Genomic DNA, 15,632 nt, shown 5'->3' with positions numbered 1-15,632 from the left:
TCAATTTAATGCTATATTTTGAACACGAATCAGAACATGAACCTGTAGTTTAGCAGTACTTTAGCTCTGATTTCGTCCCAATCATAAGTGCACAGACAGGAGTGAGATAGTTTTTTTTTTAAGTTTGTCTGTCTGCCTGCCTGGCAATCTAACAAAATTGAAAATCATTCCTAACAGGAAACTTACTGTTTTTATCGACTTCATAAAAGACACAAACAAGAGGCACAAATAACTAATGTAATGAGTAAAATAAGGTGGCGTAAAAGACGCTGCATCAATGGCAGGAAACTCCCTCATTTCTTCTTTTTCCAACCTTTCAAATCTTTATTTTATTTCAATTGAATTTTATCGTTGAACACTGTAAAACACAACTGTCCTTTTCAAAACTTTCAAAAACCTTTAACTTAGCAGCATTGAGACAATTTTTTTTTCATATTTTACATCATCTCGACCAATCAAATTTGCAGCTCGCAGACCCCGCCCACGACTTTTTTTAGATCCTCGTGGAGGATCTCTAAATCTTTCTCACGTTGTTGTTCTTGTGGACTTTTTTGTTTCACAGCCTACAGTTGTCATCGAAACTTCAGTAAACTTGGCATATATATGTAAAATACCCTGCACAGACAGAAACCATCTCCGATTTTGAAAAATTCTCCGAGAAAAAAAAGTTATGATGTCAAAATATCTCCGCTAATGGAAATCGCCTAAAAAATTATCTCCGAAACTAGGCAAGCTTTTTAAATTCTGTTTGTGGAAATCGAACAAGGCATTAGCAGAGATGAATTACCGCACATATGATACATCACTATGACGTCATAAATTTTTTTATGACGACATTCCTACTTTTTTGACATTTTTGTTTCACAACCCAGAGTTTTCATCGGATCTTCGTGAAACTTGCCATGTATATGCAGAAAGCCCACGTGCAGGCAGTAACCATCTCCGATTTTGGAAATTCTTCCAAGAAAAAAAGGTTGACGTCATCAGGTCAGGTCAGGTATGGGAGCATGTGCCAGAACAGCGCGTCGCTGCGTCCACTTTCCGCAGGTACTCCAGGGGCCTCCGTCTGGCCATCCCCCAGGCAGATGCCAGGCCCATCCCCATCTCCTTGAGATGATGGTCAACCTGCTGCAACCATGAGGCACGTGGTCTGCCCACTGGCCTCCTCCACTCATGAGACTCCCTCGCTGAGAGAATGTGGTGAGCAGGATCAGCGTCAGGAAAATGAGCCACATGTCCATACAGCCGCAACTGACGCTCACGGACTATGCAGGTTACAAATCTCATCCGAGTCTCTCTCAGCAACCGCTCATTGGACACAAAATCCGACCAGCGATAGCCAAGGATTCTCCGAAGAGACCTGGTACCAAAGGAATTAAGTCTCCGTCTCAGATCCTTGGTCAGAGTCCAAGTCTCGCACCCATAAAGCAAGACTGGAAGTACCAAGGACCTGAAGACTCCGACTTTCGTCCTCCAGCACAGATACCGGCACCGCCACACCCCATGATCCAGTGAATCCATGACTCCCCAGGCCCGACCCAGACGTCTATTGACCTCTGACTCGCAGCCAGCAGAGACATGAATATCACTGCCAAGGTAAGTGAATCTCTCCACGACCTCAACATCCTCACCACAAACAGACACAGACAGGACAGCAGCATCCAAGATGTCACCGAAAGCCTGGATCTTAGTTTTGACCCAAGAAACCCGTAATCCCAGCGGCTCCGACTCCTCATTCAGCACCTCGAGGGCCCCCAAAAGGATGTCTAAAGTCTCCGCAAAGATGACTGCATCATCTGCAAAATCAAGGTCTGAGATCTTAGCATTCCCAAACGATGCACCGCAACTTGATCTCTCCAACATCCTCCCTAAAATCCAGTCCATACAAGTGCTGAAAAGTGTGGGGCAAGTACACATCCCTGACGAACTCCAGTAACAACTGGAAATAAGTCAGAGATGGTACCACCACACTTCACAGCACTCTCAGTACCAGAGTAGAGTTCAGACATCAGATCGATCAGTTTTGGTGGCACCCCACGAAGACCAAGAATCCTCCAGAGGACATCACGATTCACTGAATCGAACGCTTTACAGAGATCAACATAGGCTGCAAGAAGCACCTGCCGAAACTCTCATCTGCGTTCGGTGAGGACACGAAGGGCAAGGATACGGTCAATCGTTGACCTCTTTGGTGTAAAGCCTGACTGCGCTGGACGCTGGTGCTCAAGCAGATGGTGGCGAACCCTATCAAGAATTATCCGAGCAAAGACCTTGCCCGGCACTGAGAGCAGCGTCACCCCTCGGTAGTTGTTGCAGTCTTGGCGATCACCCTTCCCTTTTCAGAGAGGGACAACAAGGCCCCTCTTCCAGTCAGTTGGGATGATGCCTGTGTTCCAGGCAGAGCACAAAACTGCATGCAACGACACGAGTGCAGCATTTCCACCAGCCTTGAAGTTCGGCATGGATGCCACAGATCCCTGGAGCTTTGCCCCGTTTCAACTGGTTCACCGCAGCCTGTGTTTCCACAAGCGAAGGTGGACCACAGTTGATTCGAGGGTCAGCAACAGGGATTGTAACACCCTTGACGTCCAACTCGATAGCTGGGGAATCAGCCTGGTACAACCGCTCAAAGTAACCGGCCCAGCGGGCCTTCACTTCAGACCACTCTCTGCTCGAACTGCAGTGCTCCGAGGGATGGGCTTGGATTTACACAATGCGTGAATTCCCCTGTAAGCAGGACGAGAATCACTTGACCACAGGTGATGCTCTACCCCCTCACAGATTCCTCGCACATAGGCCTCCGTGTCCACCCTCGGTGCACGTACAGTTTTACGCCTCAGCTCCCTGAACAGCTCAGCTCTGCCATTCAGCCTGGCCCTGCGACTCTGGTCAATGGTATCCAGTGTCCCTTGAGAGACAAAATTCTTCTTTGCCCTGAGGTGAGCTCCAAGACATCCACCGGCAACATCAAGGACGGTGGTCTTGAAGGCGCTCCACAACTCTTCAGGACCCCCCAAAGCACCGAGACCCCCCCAAGTGTCCACTCAGCCTGTTCGCAAACTCCTCAGCTACTCTCTCATCCCTGAGCTTGGCAACATCCAGCTTAGGCTGGGATGGTACCATTCTCCAGGATTTAAGGTGCAGCTTTAGAGTTGCTACAACAAGCCTGTGGTCAGTATTGAGGAACTGAGCACTCCGGTAGACCCTGCAGTTCTGGATCATCCTCCAACGACCGTCAATGAGGACATGGTCAATCTCCTTTGCCACACCGCCAGCGTTGGAATACCAAGTCCAGCGATGAGCTTGTGGGCGCTGAAACCATGAACCAGCCACCCTAAGTCCATGACTTCTTGCAAAGTCAAGGAACTTAGTGCTATTCTGGTTCATAGTTCCTGACCCATGGGGACCAACACACACCTCATAACCATCCCTATCAGTTCCAGTCGATGCATTGAAATCCCCCAAGACTAGAAGTGTATCTCGTCTGGGGCACTGATCAACCACAGACTCGAGCGTGGCGTAGAATGCATCCTTCACGGTGAGATCACTCGCCTCAGTCGGAGCATAAACAGAGACCAGGGAAATAACACCTAAGGAGTGACGAATCCTTAATCTCATAATACGCTCGTTGACCGGTGTTACCTCAATTATCATTAGGGTCAGCTTATTGGACACAGCTACAGCAACTCATTGGGTATGGTAACCATCAGAGCGACCAGACCAGTAGTAGGTGTAACCACCCACCATTATCTCGCCGCAATCCGGTCTCCGAACCTCAGCGAGCGCTGCAATCCCGATGTCCAAACGCTTGAGCTCAGATGATAACAGAGACAGGTGATCATCCTCTCTTAGGGATAGGACATTCCAGGCACCCACCCGAAGGGACTGCCTCAGGTTAACCCAAGGAGACCGCCGTCTGGTGGACGACACCTCAGCACCACTCCGACACACTCTCCCGCAATCTGACCCAGGGATGTTACCCCGTGGTTTCCCTCCTATCATCAAAGATTGGGGGTCCCGAAGGCTTTGCCCCAATCCCGTCATCCGGTGAGCTGCCCTGCGAAGGGAAGCTGCACAGGAGGTACTCCCACGGAGTGGGTTTTCAGATTTTTTTGTGTTTTTGCGTTTTGCGGAATGAAGGGTTTTACGGTGGCCGGAGTGCAAATCCTGCCACCAACCTCCTAATATGAAGTAACCCAACTGCAGGAGGACGTCCGCAGACACAGTTCGGCACTAGATATGGATGGCCATTGGCTCACAAGGAGCTCCTCCGCCCTTTGACAGGTTTTGTTTTTAATCCTGCTGGGTGTCCATATCCAAACACCCCCCTCACCACAAAACCTGGTGGGGGAGACGGTTTAGTCGCCGACAACCCGACCATGGAACAGGTTAGTACAGGTTTACATGGTACCTGTAGCAGGTCACAGATCGAACCTGACCTGACGTCATAATATCGCCGCTAATGGAAATCGCCGGTACCATTATCTCCGAAACTCGGCAAGCTGTTTGAATTTTGTTTGCGGGAATCAAGCCGGGCATTAGCACAGATAATTTATCGCAAACCTGATACATCACAATGACGTTATATTCGTTTTTATGACATCATCATTAAGAAGACGAGGATCTTAGCTCATTTGAGCTTGTTTCCCTCAAGACTGCACTGGGGAAGGGGTTCGATGAACTCTCGAGTTATCTATTAGTTCAACTCATTTTCTTAAACGTGGTTAAAAACGCATGGTTCACAGGATATTTTGTGATTTTCATGTGATGTTCTCCAAGTGAGAAAATAAACTGTGAACGATATACGAGTTGGTTCACAGGAAAATTTGGGGTTTCCATTGCTTGTGTGGATATCAATGTACAGTGTGATTAGTCAAACATTACTGATACCCAATCAGCCTGAAAGAGTGAAAAGTCTTCAACAATATAAACCTAATCATAAAACAGAATCTTATTTTTCTTTCATATGCAGCACAAGGTTGTGGGGTAGCATCATTGACCGAGTCCACAGCTGTGCCACTGAAGCAATGCTCTCTGGAGGTCAGGATAGGAATTTTGAATTTGTTCATGGTTCCGGCCAGGGCCGGATTTAGGGGCAGGTAACCCAGGTGACTGCCTGGGGCACCAGGCTTGGGGGGGAGGGGGGAGTGTGAGGGGGGAAGGCACCGGGCTTGGGGTGCGCCAGCTGACAAGAAGAAATAACAAGGAATATCAATGAAATTTGGCGCAGAATGAGGCCATTCGGTCCATCATGCCTGCGCTACGCCAACACCAGATTAAATGAATCCATAAAGCTAACAACTCACTTTCATCATGGGGGATGTGGGTTGAGGGAGTGGGGATGAGAAAGGTGTGGCAGGTACAGTGATATCACCAGGGTGTTAAAATAAGTATGAAAACATTTTTTGGGGTGTCAAGAGGGGGGGGAGGGTGAAGTTGTTTTTAGGGTGAAGAGTACACAACAACAATCACACACTATTCCTTGACGAGACCCTCACAAAGACGTCAAACTCAGGACAGATGCACACGATCATCCATGCATACTCAAGCTACTTACAAGTCCTATCACTATCCCTGTACCCCTCTGTCTCCAATGCTTCTACAGTAGGTACCTATCTAATTCCAATTTGAACCTATCTCCTGTTTCTACTGCCACAACTTTTCCAGGGAGACCATTACATGCTTTAACCATCCTCTGAATAAAAGACCCTTGCCTTACTACCGTCTTAACTCTCCTCTTCTTTATTCTCAGGCTATGTCCCCTGGTCCGATCACTGTCTATTTTGCTGAAAAACTCTACTGAACTTATTTTGTCTATACTCTTCATTGTCTTAAACATCTCGACCCTTGTTACTACTTCAACCACTGCTTGCCCTCGCTATCTCATCAGCACTGCTTGTCCTAACTGCCCCTCACAACAGCCTGCTCTCACTACCCTCTCACCACTTCATGGCCTCACTACCTCCTCACCACTGCATGCCCTCATGACCACCAAACCACTGCATGCACTTGATACCACCTCACCACTGTGTGCCTTCATTACCCCTCACCACTGTGTGCCTTCACTGCCCCCTCACAACAGCCTGCTCTCACTACCCTCTCACCAATACATGCCCTCATGACCACCAAACCACTGCATGCACTTGATACCACCTCACCACTACATGCCTTCACTACTCCCTCACCACTACATGCCTTCACTACCTCCTCACCACTGCATGCCTGCACTACCCTCTCACCAATACATGCCCTTACGACTCCCTCACCACTGCGTGCCTGCACTACCCTCTCACCAATACATGCCCTTACGACTCCTTCACCAATACATGCCCTCATGACCACCAAACCACTGCATGCACTTCATACCACCTCACCACTGTGTGCCTTCACTATCTCCTCACCACTATATGCCTTCACTACCCCCTCACCACTACATGCCTTCACTACCCCTCACCAATACATGCCCTTACAACTCCCTCACCACTGCCTGCTCTTGCTACACCCTCAAAAGGCATTCAAAACTTGAACAAATGGAGAGGGGGCACCAAAGACAACCATTGCCTGGGGCGTCATTTCATTGAGGGCTGGCGCTGGTTTCGGCGATAGCTCGCCTACTCGTTGTGAAAAACACCATGGGATCTTTAACGCCCACCAACAAATGATGGCAGACGGGACTCCCGTTTAACATCCATCCGAGGGACGGCATACACATTGATGAATCACTCTGCCTGTGAAACTCTGGGTTGACAGTTTATAGCTGGATCAGGATTAAGACCCAGACTAGATAGCTTACAAGTGAGTGTAGGTACCTCGAGGCCATCCTGTCAGCCAACCAATATCCATGTATCCCTCAATCCCCAATGCTTCAAGGGACCCCTCAATGAAATCCCCTGAGGGCACCCCCTTAAATATTAAAAACATTTTTTGTAATTTGGCATGTGTATTTCAAATGTAATATTTATATCCCTATGTCATTGTTCTGCAAAGCTTTGTGCATGTGATGTAATAATAATTTTTAACATCTTAGACTGAATGACAAAGATTGCAGCAGATCTCCGAGCAGATAAATACACCTTCAGAAAAAGACACATCTAATTCTTAAATAATCCAAATTCAAAGTACAAAATGATCTTATGATTAAACTAGAATGGCACTCGGAAGAGCTCACACCTCCACCAGGCTGAACAGTTTACATTTTGTATCCCACTGATGAGCCGGATCTACATCTGGACTTTAACCAAAATCTAATCGGCTTGTTCTTGTCACCCACCCAACTTATCCATCATGTTTTGTCATTACCTGCCCACAACTTTTTGAAATATTGTGATACATATCATTTTTTTCCCTTTCTCTCAATTATGAAGAATCACTTTAAAATTCTCGTATCCAGATCAGGATCTTCACCAAAATCTTAACAATTTGTCCTTGTCACACAACCAACATGTACACCAAGTTTATTCCAAATCCATCCACAACTTTTTGAGATGTCCTACTCACAGAAAGACAAACAAACAAGAAGAAGACGTCGTGCAGAGCACGATACTTGCAAAATCCATAAAACAAATTTGAACTCAAAAATAATTGGTGGTTGAATTCAATGACCAAATATGCAACTCCTCTTCAAATTTCAAGTGAATCAGATGAAAACTGACAATTTTAGAAATTAGGCCTATGTTGACCTTTTGGTCGAAGTTGATTTCAAACATAATTGTCTGATTGAATTCGGTGACCTGAAATATAAATCCTCTTCAAATTTCAAGTCAAGCGGATGAAAATTGAGGATTTTTAGAAATCTCAACAAAGTTGTTGACCTTTCGGTCCACGGTGACCTCAAAAATAGTTGGCTGGTTGAATTCAGTGACCTGAAATATAAATCCTCTTCAAATTACTAATCAATTGGATGAAAATTGACAATTGTAGAAATCTCACCTTAGTTGTTGACCTTTGGTCTATGTTCACCTTTTGACCTTTTGACCTCAAAAACAATAGGCTTATTCCTTATGACAAACTCTACCATGTGGTGAAGGTTCGTGAAGATTGGTTTAAAATTGTGACCTGCAAGCGACAAACAGATAGACAGACAAACAGACAGAATAACAAAATCGACGAAACAATATACTTGAAAAATCTTCGATTCTGCAAGTAACAAACAAACAAGAAAGACGTCGTACATAGCACGATACTTGTGAAATCCAAATAAACAATAGTTGCCATGGAAACAGCAATTTTTGTAATTTGTAAAAATGTGACCTATCAAGTTTTTATATGACAATGTTTTGCATCACAAATTTGGTTGAGACATTTTCTAATTGCCACCTGAAAGCTGTTTAATAAGTTTTCAATGGCATTGACCCAGACCTTTGACTAATTTTGACCAGATTTTATACACATATACTACACACGCGTACAAATAAGCTGTGTCGATTTAAATCTGATATCTCAAAAATAATTCCTGAGGTTTGGCAATAATAAAATCACAAAAACATCCCATTTTATTTGAATGGGGTGAAATTGTTGTCATGGACACCGTTTTTTTCTTTGCCACTTGGGATTTTATCTATTTGATGTGGGACTTTTCACTATGCCACCAACATTTGAGTGCTTTATTTTTAAGAAACCATTGCAGCCTTTTCCAAGTCAAGGCATTGTTGAGCAGGCCGAACAAAATGGTTGCTTAAGACCCCAGCGAGCTGACAGAGAGCTGACTAAAATGACACACCATCTTCTTCTTTTTTTTTTTTTCTTCTTTTTTTTTAGGAAATTATGTGCAGGAGGAGGCCATTCGGTCCATCATGCCTGCACCACACCAATACCAAATTTAATAAATCTGTCAATACCCCTTCCCTTCGTGTGCAGTCTTTTGGCTGATACACTGGTACTCATTTCACCGACCTCGGAAGGATGACAGGCTGGGTCAACCCCCTGGTGTTAATTCAGCGGCCAATGGGGCTTGAACTCAGGACCCTAAGAACCCAAGCCAGCCACCGAAACCACTAAGCTAACACCAAGTTAAATCTTCGTAAGACTTATTTTGTTTTTTTGTGATGAGCACCCCTTAAGTTATCTTCAAAAGGGGTGTTTAAATTTACCCCAAAATGCACTCCCTTAGAGTTCCCATTTTACACTTGCAAAATTTGGGGAAACTAGGTTTTATGGTTTGCAGTTATGGAGGAGATACTGTACACTGACAGCCTGACTGCCTAACACACTGACATTTGTTATTATAGATATACATAGATATCAAGTGAATCACTTTAAAATTAACGATTTATGTCTTCACATTTTGACTTATTGACCTCAAAAACAATTCCAGCTTGTCACTACCTCTACCAGGTGGTGAAGTGAAGATTGGAGTAAAAATGTGACCTGTCGGCGATTGACAAACATACAAACGGACAGACAAATAGAATAATAGACCAGACCAACCAATATACTTGCGAATTTTCGATTTCGCAAGGAACAAACAGACAGGGGTGAAAACATAACCTCCGTAGAAAACTTATGGTTAAATCGGACAACTTTGTTGAACTGTGCTTAGGATCTTCCCGGGGGCGGGGGGTGGCTATAAGAAAGTAGGCCGCGAGGACACACTATATTAAAGTTAATATGCTTGTGGACACACACACAAAAATACTCACGTATACACACATACACAAACACAAGCACAAACATATACACACTGATGACAATAGCCTCTCCCTTTTGGCAACGCCAATTACTTGAACAGTCCAGAGCAATCCATAACCATCTTCAGCTGACATAACCATCTCCAGCTGTAATAAGCGTGTGCAATATGTATCTGGAGTTTCCCCTTGATCTGACCAGCCGTTCTGGAGATGTTTGTAGGTTTTAGGGTAAATTCAATATGGCCGCCAAACCATGTGACCTATCAATTAAAAATTAACAAACTTCTGAAAGGATGTCTTGGGGAAAGTGTATGTGAAATTTTGCCTCAATCTGTCCAGCTGTTCTGGAGAAGAAGATTTTTAAAATTTATTAATTTTCAATCCAAGATGGCTGACGAACCATGTGACCTATGACATCATAAATTTACATTCTGCCTCCAATCCTCCAGTGGAATACGTGTGTGAAGTTTCGTGTTAATCGGATGAGGTGTGTTTTTCTATCCAAGATGGCCGCCAAACCATGTGACTTGTGATCTCATTTTTACTATGTATGCAGACATGATGGAAGATGATAGTTGCAAATTTTTGCTTCGTTAGGTTATGTGATTCCAGAGAAAACATTATTTAATATTTTTCTTGAATCCAACATGGCTGCCAAACCATGTGACCTATCAATTAGAAAATATCAAAAGGCACCATCTCACCACTTGCTTGATATGTGTACCAAATTTCGTAAATATATCTTGAGGGGATTTGTAGTTAAGCTCCGGAAACGAAATGTGACGGACAGACGGACGGACGGAACCCATTTCTATATCCCCGCCAACTTTGTTGGTTGGCAGGGGATAATAATAACTTGTTGTTGAAACTTGGGAAGCACAACAGCTAATTAGCTGTTGATTAGCGTATAATTAGCTAATTAGCGTATAATCATGATTCTCTTCTGCCTACCTAGAGCGCTGCAACCGATCAGCCATGGACCCAGACTGGTGTGACGTCTCTGGCTGGCGTGACATCACCCTGCCAGTTCAATGGCATCGCCGCTTCCAGCAGAGCCCCTTTCTGATAGCAGTTCATGCAGTGCTGTTCCCCCGGGGGCCAAGACGGCGGGTCGTTGTGTGGGTGACCCACGCTGGCTGCTTGGTGGGAGAGAAGGCGAGGCTCGATCTCTCCCGGTCGCACTCCGATCCTGCAGCGACAAAAGGTATTGTTGCCATTTCAAACACCTGTGAGTTCCACAATCACTGATTATGTAGCCTAGATTTGTAAGCTGCAAAGCTTTCTCCAAACTTTCTCTGACTTATTTTTTTTTTAAATTCATATTTTGGAGTTGCCAAATTGTGTCACAAATATGTACTTTGGAATAAAGCAAAACCGTGTGCTTCACATAGCAGAGAAATGCAAGCATACATTATCATACTTGAAGTAATGGGCCCCGATTGTATTGACAATGCATGATAGGCTTGTATGTGGCCATTTAATGTATCGTCAGGCCTCCCATGCCCCAATCACAACCTGGACTCTTTAACATCTGCCAACAGTTTTTGATAGTATAATTATAGGTGGGATTTTCTGCCATTCATGCATAATGTGCCTCATAGTTCTTTGATTTAGATGTTGTGATCATTATTGTCAAGCTCATAATTGGCATTCCAACACATTCCACAGTCCCTCCCAGGTAGCTAATGACGCCGGACTAACTCTGGATCGACACCGTGCCAGCTGTACCGACATTTAGCCAAATTTATTCGTTCATCATTACCTACCTGGGCTGCCATCGGACTTGAACGTCACTCATCATAAAAAAACTTGTTTCCACATTCTAAGGACTCAGGGTACCTATTTGTAACGGCACCATGCCATGCAATGCTGGCAATTCATCACAATGACGAACGGCTTGTGTACAGCTTAACTTCAATGGTATTCCACGGTATTAATTGCTCAATGAACTGTTCCCGTGCTTGCCTTTCATCCCATTGCTTTCCCACATCCTTTCATCACATAATGGAGGTTTGCTCGGTCAATATACACATGTCTATTTCATTCTCAAGTACACAGCAGAGTTATCTTTCCTTTTTGAGATTATTTTAAATGGTATGACAATTCCCATGGCTGATTGGGGTGGGTGAATTCATCCTGCTGGGGTTGTTAACTCTTTGACAACCACTTATAATTACTTCCGCCACCTAAGGTGGACGGAGATGATGTTTTCATCACTGTCGGTTTGTTACTTGGTGAAAAATATTTTTTGCCAAGTATGTTGGTCTGTTGGGTCACCGAAATAGATGACCCTTATTGTCAGTAATTCTGTCTGTTTGTTTGGATGTTTGTTCGTTTGTCATCAGCATAATTGGTAGTAAACGTGGCCGGATTTTGACCAAACTCGGGTGGTAGGTACATCTTATGACCTAGTGCTTTGGAAATTGTGATGGTTGCTAGGGACGCTTTGGTTCCCTAGCAACAACCGAAAAACCTTCAAAATCGGTACCGTTCACGCGAAATCAATTCCGAAAGCCATTATCCCACGTAGGGTTATGAAATTTGGCATGAATGATCTACAGGTGATGCTCTATCAAATGTATTCCGTTTTTTGTGATATGTGGAATACTTTACCCGCAGCGCCCCCTATAATTAGGGTATGCGTGAAAATTGGCGAAAATTGAAGGCTCCCTCGCGAACAGATGAGTGCATCGATATGAATGAAACTTTGCAGGTTCATGGTACTCAATGAGTACTACAACTTTGCCTCAGGACATATTGACCGATTTCGCTTAGGTCAGGGGTCAAAGGTCAATTAATGCAAAAATCGATAATATGCGAGAGCTGGACATGCCTTCACGCCAAATGCTACTCCTCCTAGGGTTATGGTCATGAAAATTCACACTAATCGTCTGTAATGCATTGTGCACAAACGATCGAGCCGGATTTTCGATTTAGATCTTTGTTCACCCACAGCACCCCCTCGAACTTTGGGGATTTCCGATTTCAAACCGCATTTTCGGTACTTTTCATTCAAATGGATACAGAGTCGTTATCAGTAGATGGAACTGGATGAGATTTGATATGCATAATCTTAAGGTGATTCCCGATCCACTATATTAGATTCATTTTGCTCTATATCTTATAGTTTCCATGCTCGACGACCCATCGCCACCTACCGGCTTGTCTGTCTTTATCACACAGTTTTTGGCCACAGTTTTAAAGGAATCATTCTGAAATTTTGTTGTTGTATGTAGGTGACCGGCCAGGGACAGAAACACTGAATTTTGGTGAAGATCTGAATCCAGATCTGGATCTGACAATTTTTAAGTGATTCTTTACCATTGAAAAAGAGGGCCAAAGATTATATATAGCACAATATCTAAAAAGGTTATGGATGGATTCTGATATAACTTGGTGGACAGGTTGGGTATGTGATAAGGACGGATCGATTCTGTTTTTTGAAGATCCGAATCCGGATCCGGATACGATAATTATTTAATTTTTAAGTGATTCTTCACCAATGAGAGATAGGGGGTTAAAACAGTATTGCATATCCCAAAAAGTTGTTGATGGATTTGAATGAAACTTGGTGGACATGTTGGGTGTGTGACAAGGACTAGTGGATTTTATTTTGGTGAAGATCCGAATCGGGATCCGGATCCGAGAATTTTTCAAGTGATTCTTCACCATTGAGAGATAGGGCAAAAAACATAAATAGCACAATATCTCAAAAGTTTATCGATGGATTTCACACAAACTTTGTGGATAGGTTGGGTATGTGTCAAGGCCAAATTGATTCAATTTTAGTGAAGATTTGAATCTGGATACGAGAATTTTTTAAGTCATTCTTCACCATTGAGAGATGGAGCCAAATAAGATGATATATATCATGATATCTCAAAAAGTTGTGGATGAGTGATGACAAAAGTAGGTGGATGAGTTGGTTTGGTGACGAGAACAAGCCGATTCGATTTTGGTTCACGTCTGGATTCAGATCCGACCTATCAGTCGGATACAAAATGTAAACTGTTCAGCCTGGCCGTGGTATGCGCTCGAACGAGTGCCGTTCTGTTTCACCAAGTGTCACTTCATGAGTGAATTTTACTTGGCAATTTTTTTTTTTGCCAAGTATGTTGGTCGGTAGTATTTGTCTGTGTTTGTCTGTCCGTCTGTTTGTCACACTATTTTTGACCACAGTTTTCAAGCAATTGTTCTGAATTTTTTGTGTATATCGGTGACTGCTCTGGGCAGCAAAGGCTCAATTTCTGTGAAGATCAAGATCTGGATCCAGATAATAGAATGATTCGAGTGATTCTTCACCATTGAGAGATTAGACCAAAATGGTATGTAGCATGATATCTCAAAAAGGTATGAATGGATTCAGGTGAAACTTTGTGGACGGGTTGGGTGTGTGACACGGCCAAATTTATTCAATTTTGGTAAAGTTCCGGATCCGGATCTGGATATGAGAATTTTTAAATTTCTTAAGTGACTCCACCATTGAGAGATATGGACAAAAAACGACATATCACATGATATATCAAAAGTTGTAGATGGATTATGACAAAACCTGGTGGATGAGTTGGGTAAGTGACAAGAACAATTCTATTAGATTTTGGTTAAAGTCCGAATGCAAATCCAGCTTATCAGTGGGATAAAAACGTAAACTGTTCAGAGGTATGCGCTGTACTGAGTGCAGTTCGAATTCTTCCTTGTAACTCCATTAACTCCTTCCTGTGGGGCATGATGCTGTGTAACTGAGCATGTTTGAAATTTCTTGAGTTGATAACATTCACATTTGTACGAATCACATGCACATAAGGGCATTCTGACAAATGGAAAAGGGTGCCCCATGAATTCTGGTACAGAGTTAAGGGGCTGTGTACACAATACATACGTAAAAAGGGAGGACAGGAAAATCAGGAACTCAAATTTTGGAAAATTAATTGGGGGGAGGTTGAAGGGAGAAAAAGTTAGGATGGGGATTTTAACAGGAGATACATAGACAATAATAGGGGAGACAGAAATGGGGTTAAGATGGGTTTAGAAGGGAATAAGGGATACATGAGAAGGGAAGGTATCACTGCTGTTGCCATTTTGTGTACCACACATAATGTGAGCATGGCCCTCACCCTCTGGATCTCAAAAATGCTTCTTGCTATATTTTAGACTTGCCCACCTTTCACCAATTGCTGTATTTCCAGTAATTTGTATTCAAATGTCAATATCATGATAAATGAAAAGACTAGAGCGAAGTTGACGGCACGCCAGAGCAAATCCTCACACTTCCCATCAAAAGCAAAGTCGAAATACGGCAAAAATTTCCAACAGGAATGATCCAACATCACATTTTAAGTGAAATTTTTTTTTTTCTGTTTTGAGCCGTGGGACCCTAAATACCCACCACGGGACATAAACTGGGGGTCACATCCAAACACTCGTAACGTATTTCATGCGTCCCCCAATGTTGATTACACATACAAAGTTTCATTGGAAATGTTTTTAAATGTTGTTGTAATAACATTTTTAGGTATTTGAACTTTTGATCACACCCCAGGGGGTGGAGACAAAACTGATTCTGCTCTTGCACCATCATGCCATGTGTTGATCATAACTACCAAGTTTGGTGAATTGTTAAGGAGGAGATAGCGTGATGGACGGATAGACGGAGCTGATTACAATATCCCCCCCCCCATTTTCTTTTTCAAAGAGCATGGGGATAATGAAAAATTGAAGGGGTTTGGAGGGGTGGTGGTTTAGGAATTGGGATGGAGGGGTTGTGTGTACAAATACACAGTTCAGCACTGACTGACTGGATGATAACAATTTATTTGACTGTATAGTGAATATTAAACTCTGCATTATGATTTGTTCATGATATTGTTATGGGTTTCAGAAGCGAACGCGCTGAGGTGTACGAGGGTGTTTCTCGGACTCACCGCTTGACCTCTGACTGAAAGCCACAAGCCATGGATAACTCCTTCGCCCGACGGGTTGCTAAGCAAACGCGGATGCCGGTTAGGG

General features: G+C 43.7%; 1 protein-coding gene and 1 long non-coding RNA gene across 2 annotated transcripts in view; one reads left to right on the top strand and one right to left on the bottom strand.

Annotated features, from left to right (window-relative positions):
• The window catches only part of LOC147027866 (uncharacterized), an 11,910-nt gene extending 1,163 nt beyond the window's left edge, over nt 1-10,747 (bottom strand). Inside the window, exon 1 of the long non-coding RNA XR_015057314.1 lies at nt 10,578-10,747. This is a non-coding gene — a long non-coding RNA (uncharacterized LOC147027866). The remainder of the gene's footprint in view (nt 1-10,577) is intronic.
• Nucleotides 1-15,632, top strand: part of LOC147027864 (E3 ubiquitin-protein ligase MARCHF3-like) — a 64,157-nt gene that overhangs the window by 5,384 nt on the left and 43,141 nt on the right. The window contains exon 2 of the mRNA XM_085877572.1: nt 10,582-10,830. Within this exon, the coding sequence (XP_085733698.1) occupies nt 10,658-10,830 (173 nt within the window). The 5' untranslated portion in view covers nt 10,582-10,657. The remainder of the gene's footprint in view (nt 1-10,581; nt 10,831-15,632) is intronic.

The sequence above is a fragment of the Eptatretus burgeri genome, chromosome 4 (genome assembly GCF_056783735.1).
Source record: "Eptatretus burgeri isolate ZD-2024b chromosome 4, Ebu_testis_v1, whole genome shotgun sequence".
NCBI lineage: Eukaryota > Metazoa > Chordata > Myxini > Myxiniformes > Myxinidae > Eptatretus > Eptatretus burgeri.
Note: the sequence above shows the minus strand (reverse complement) of the source record. Positions and strands in the feature narration are given on the sequence as shown.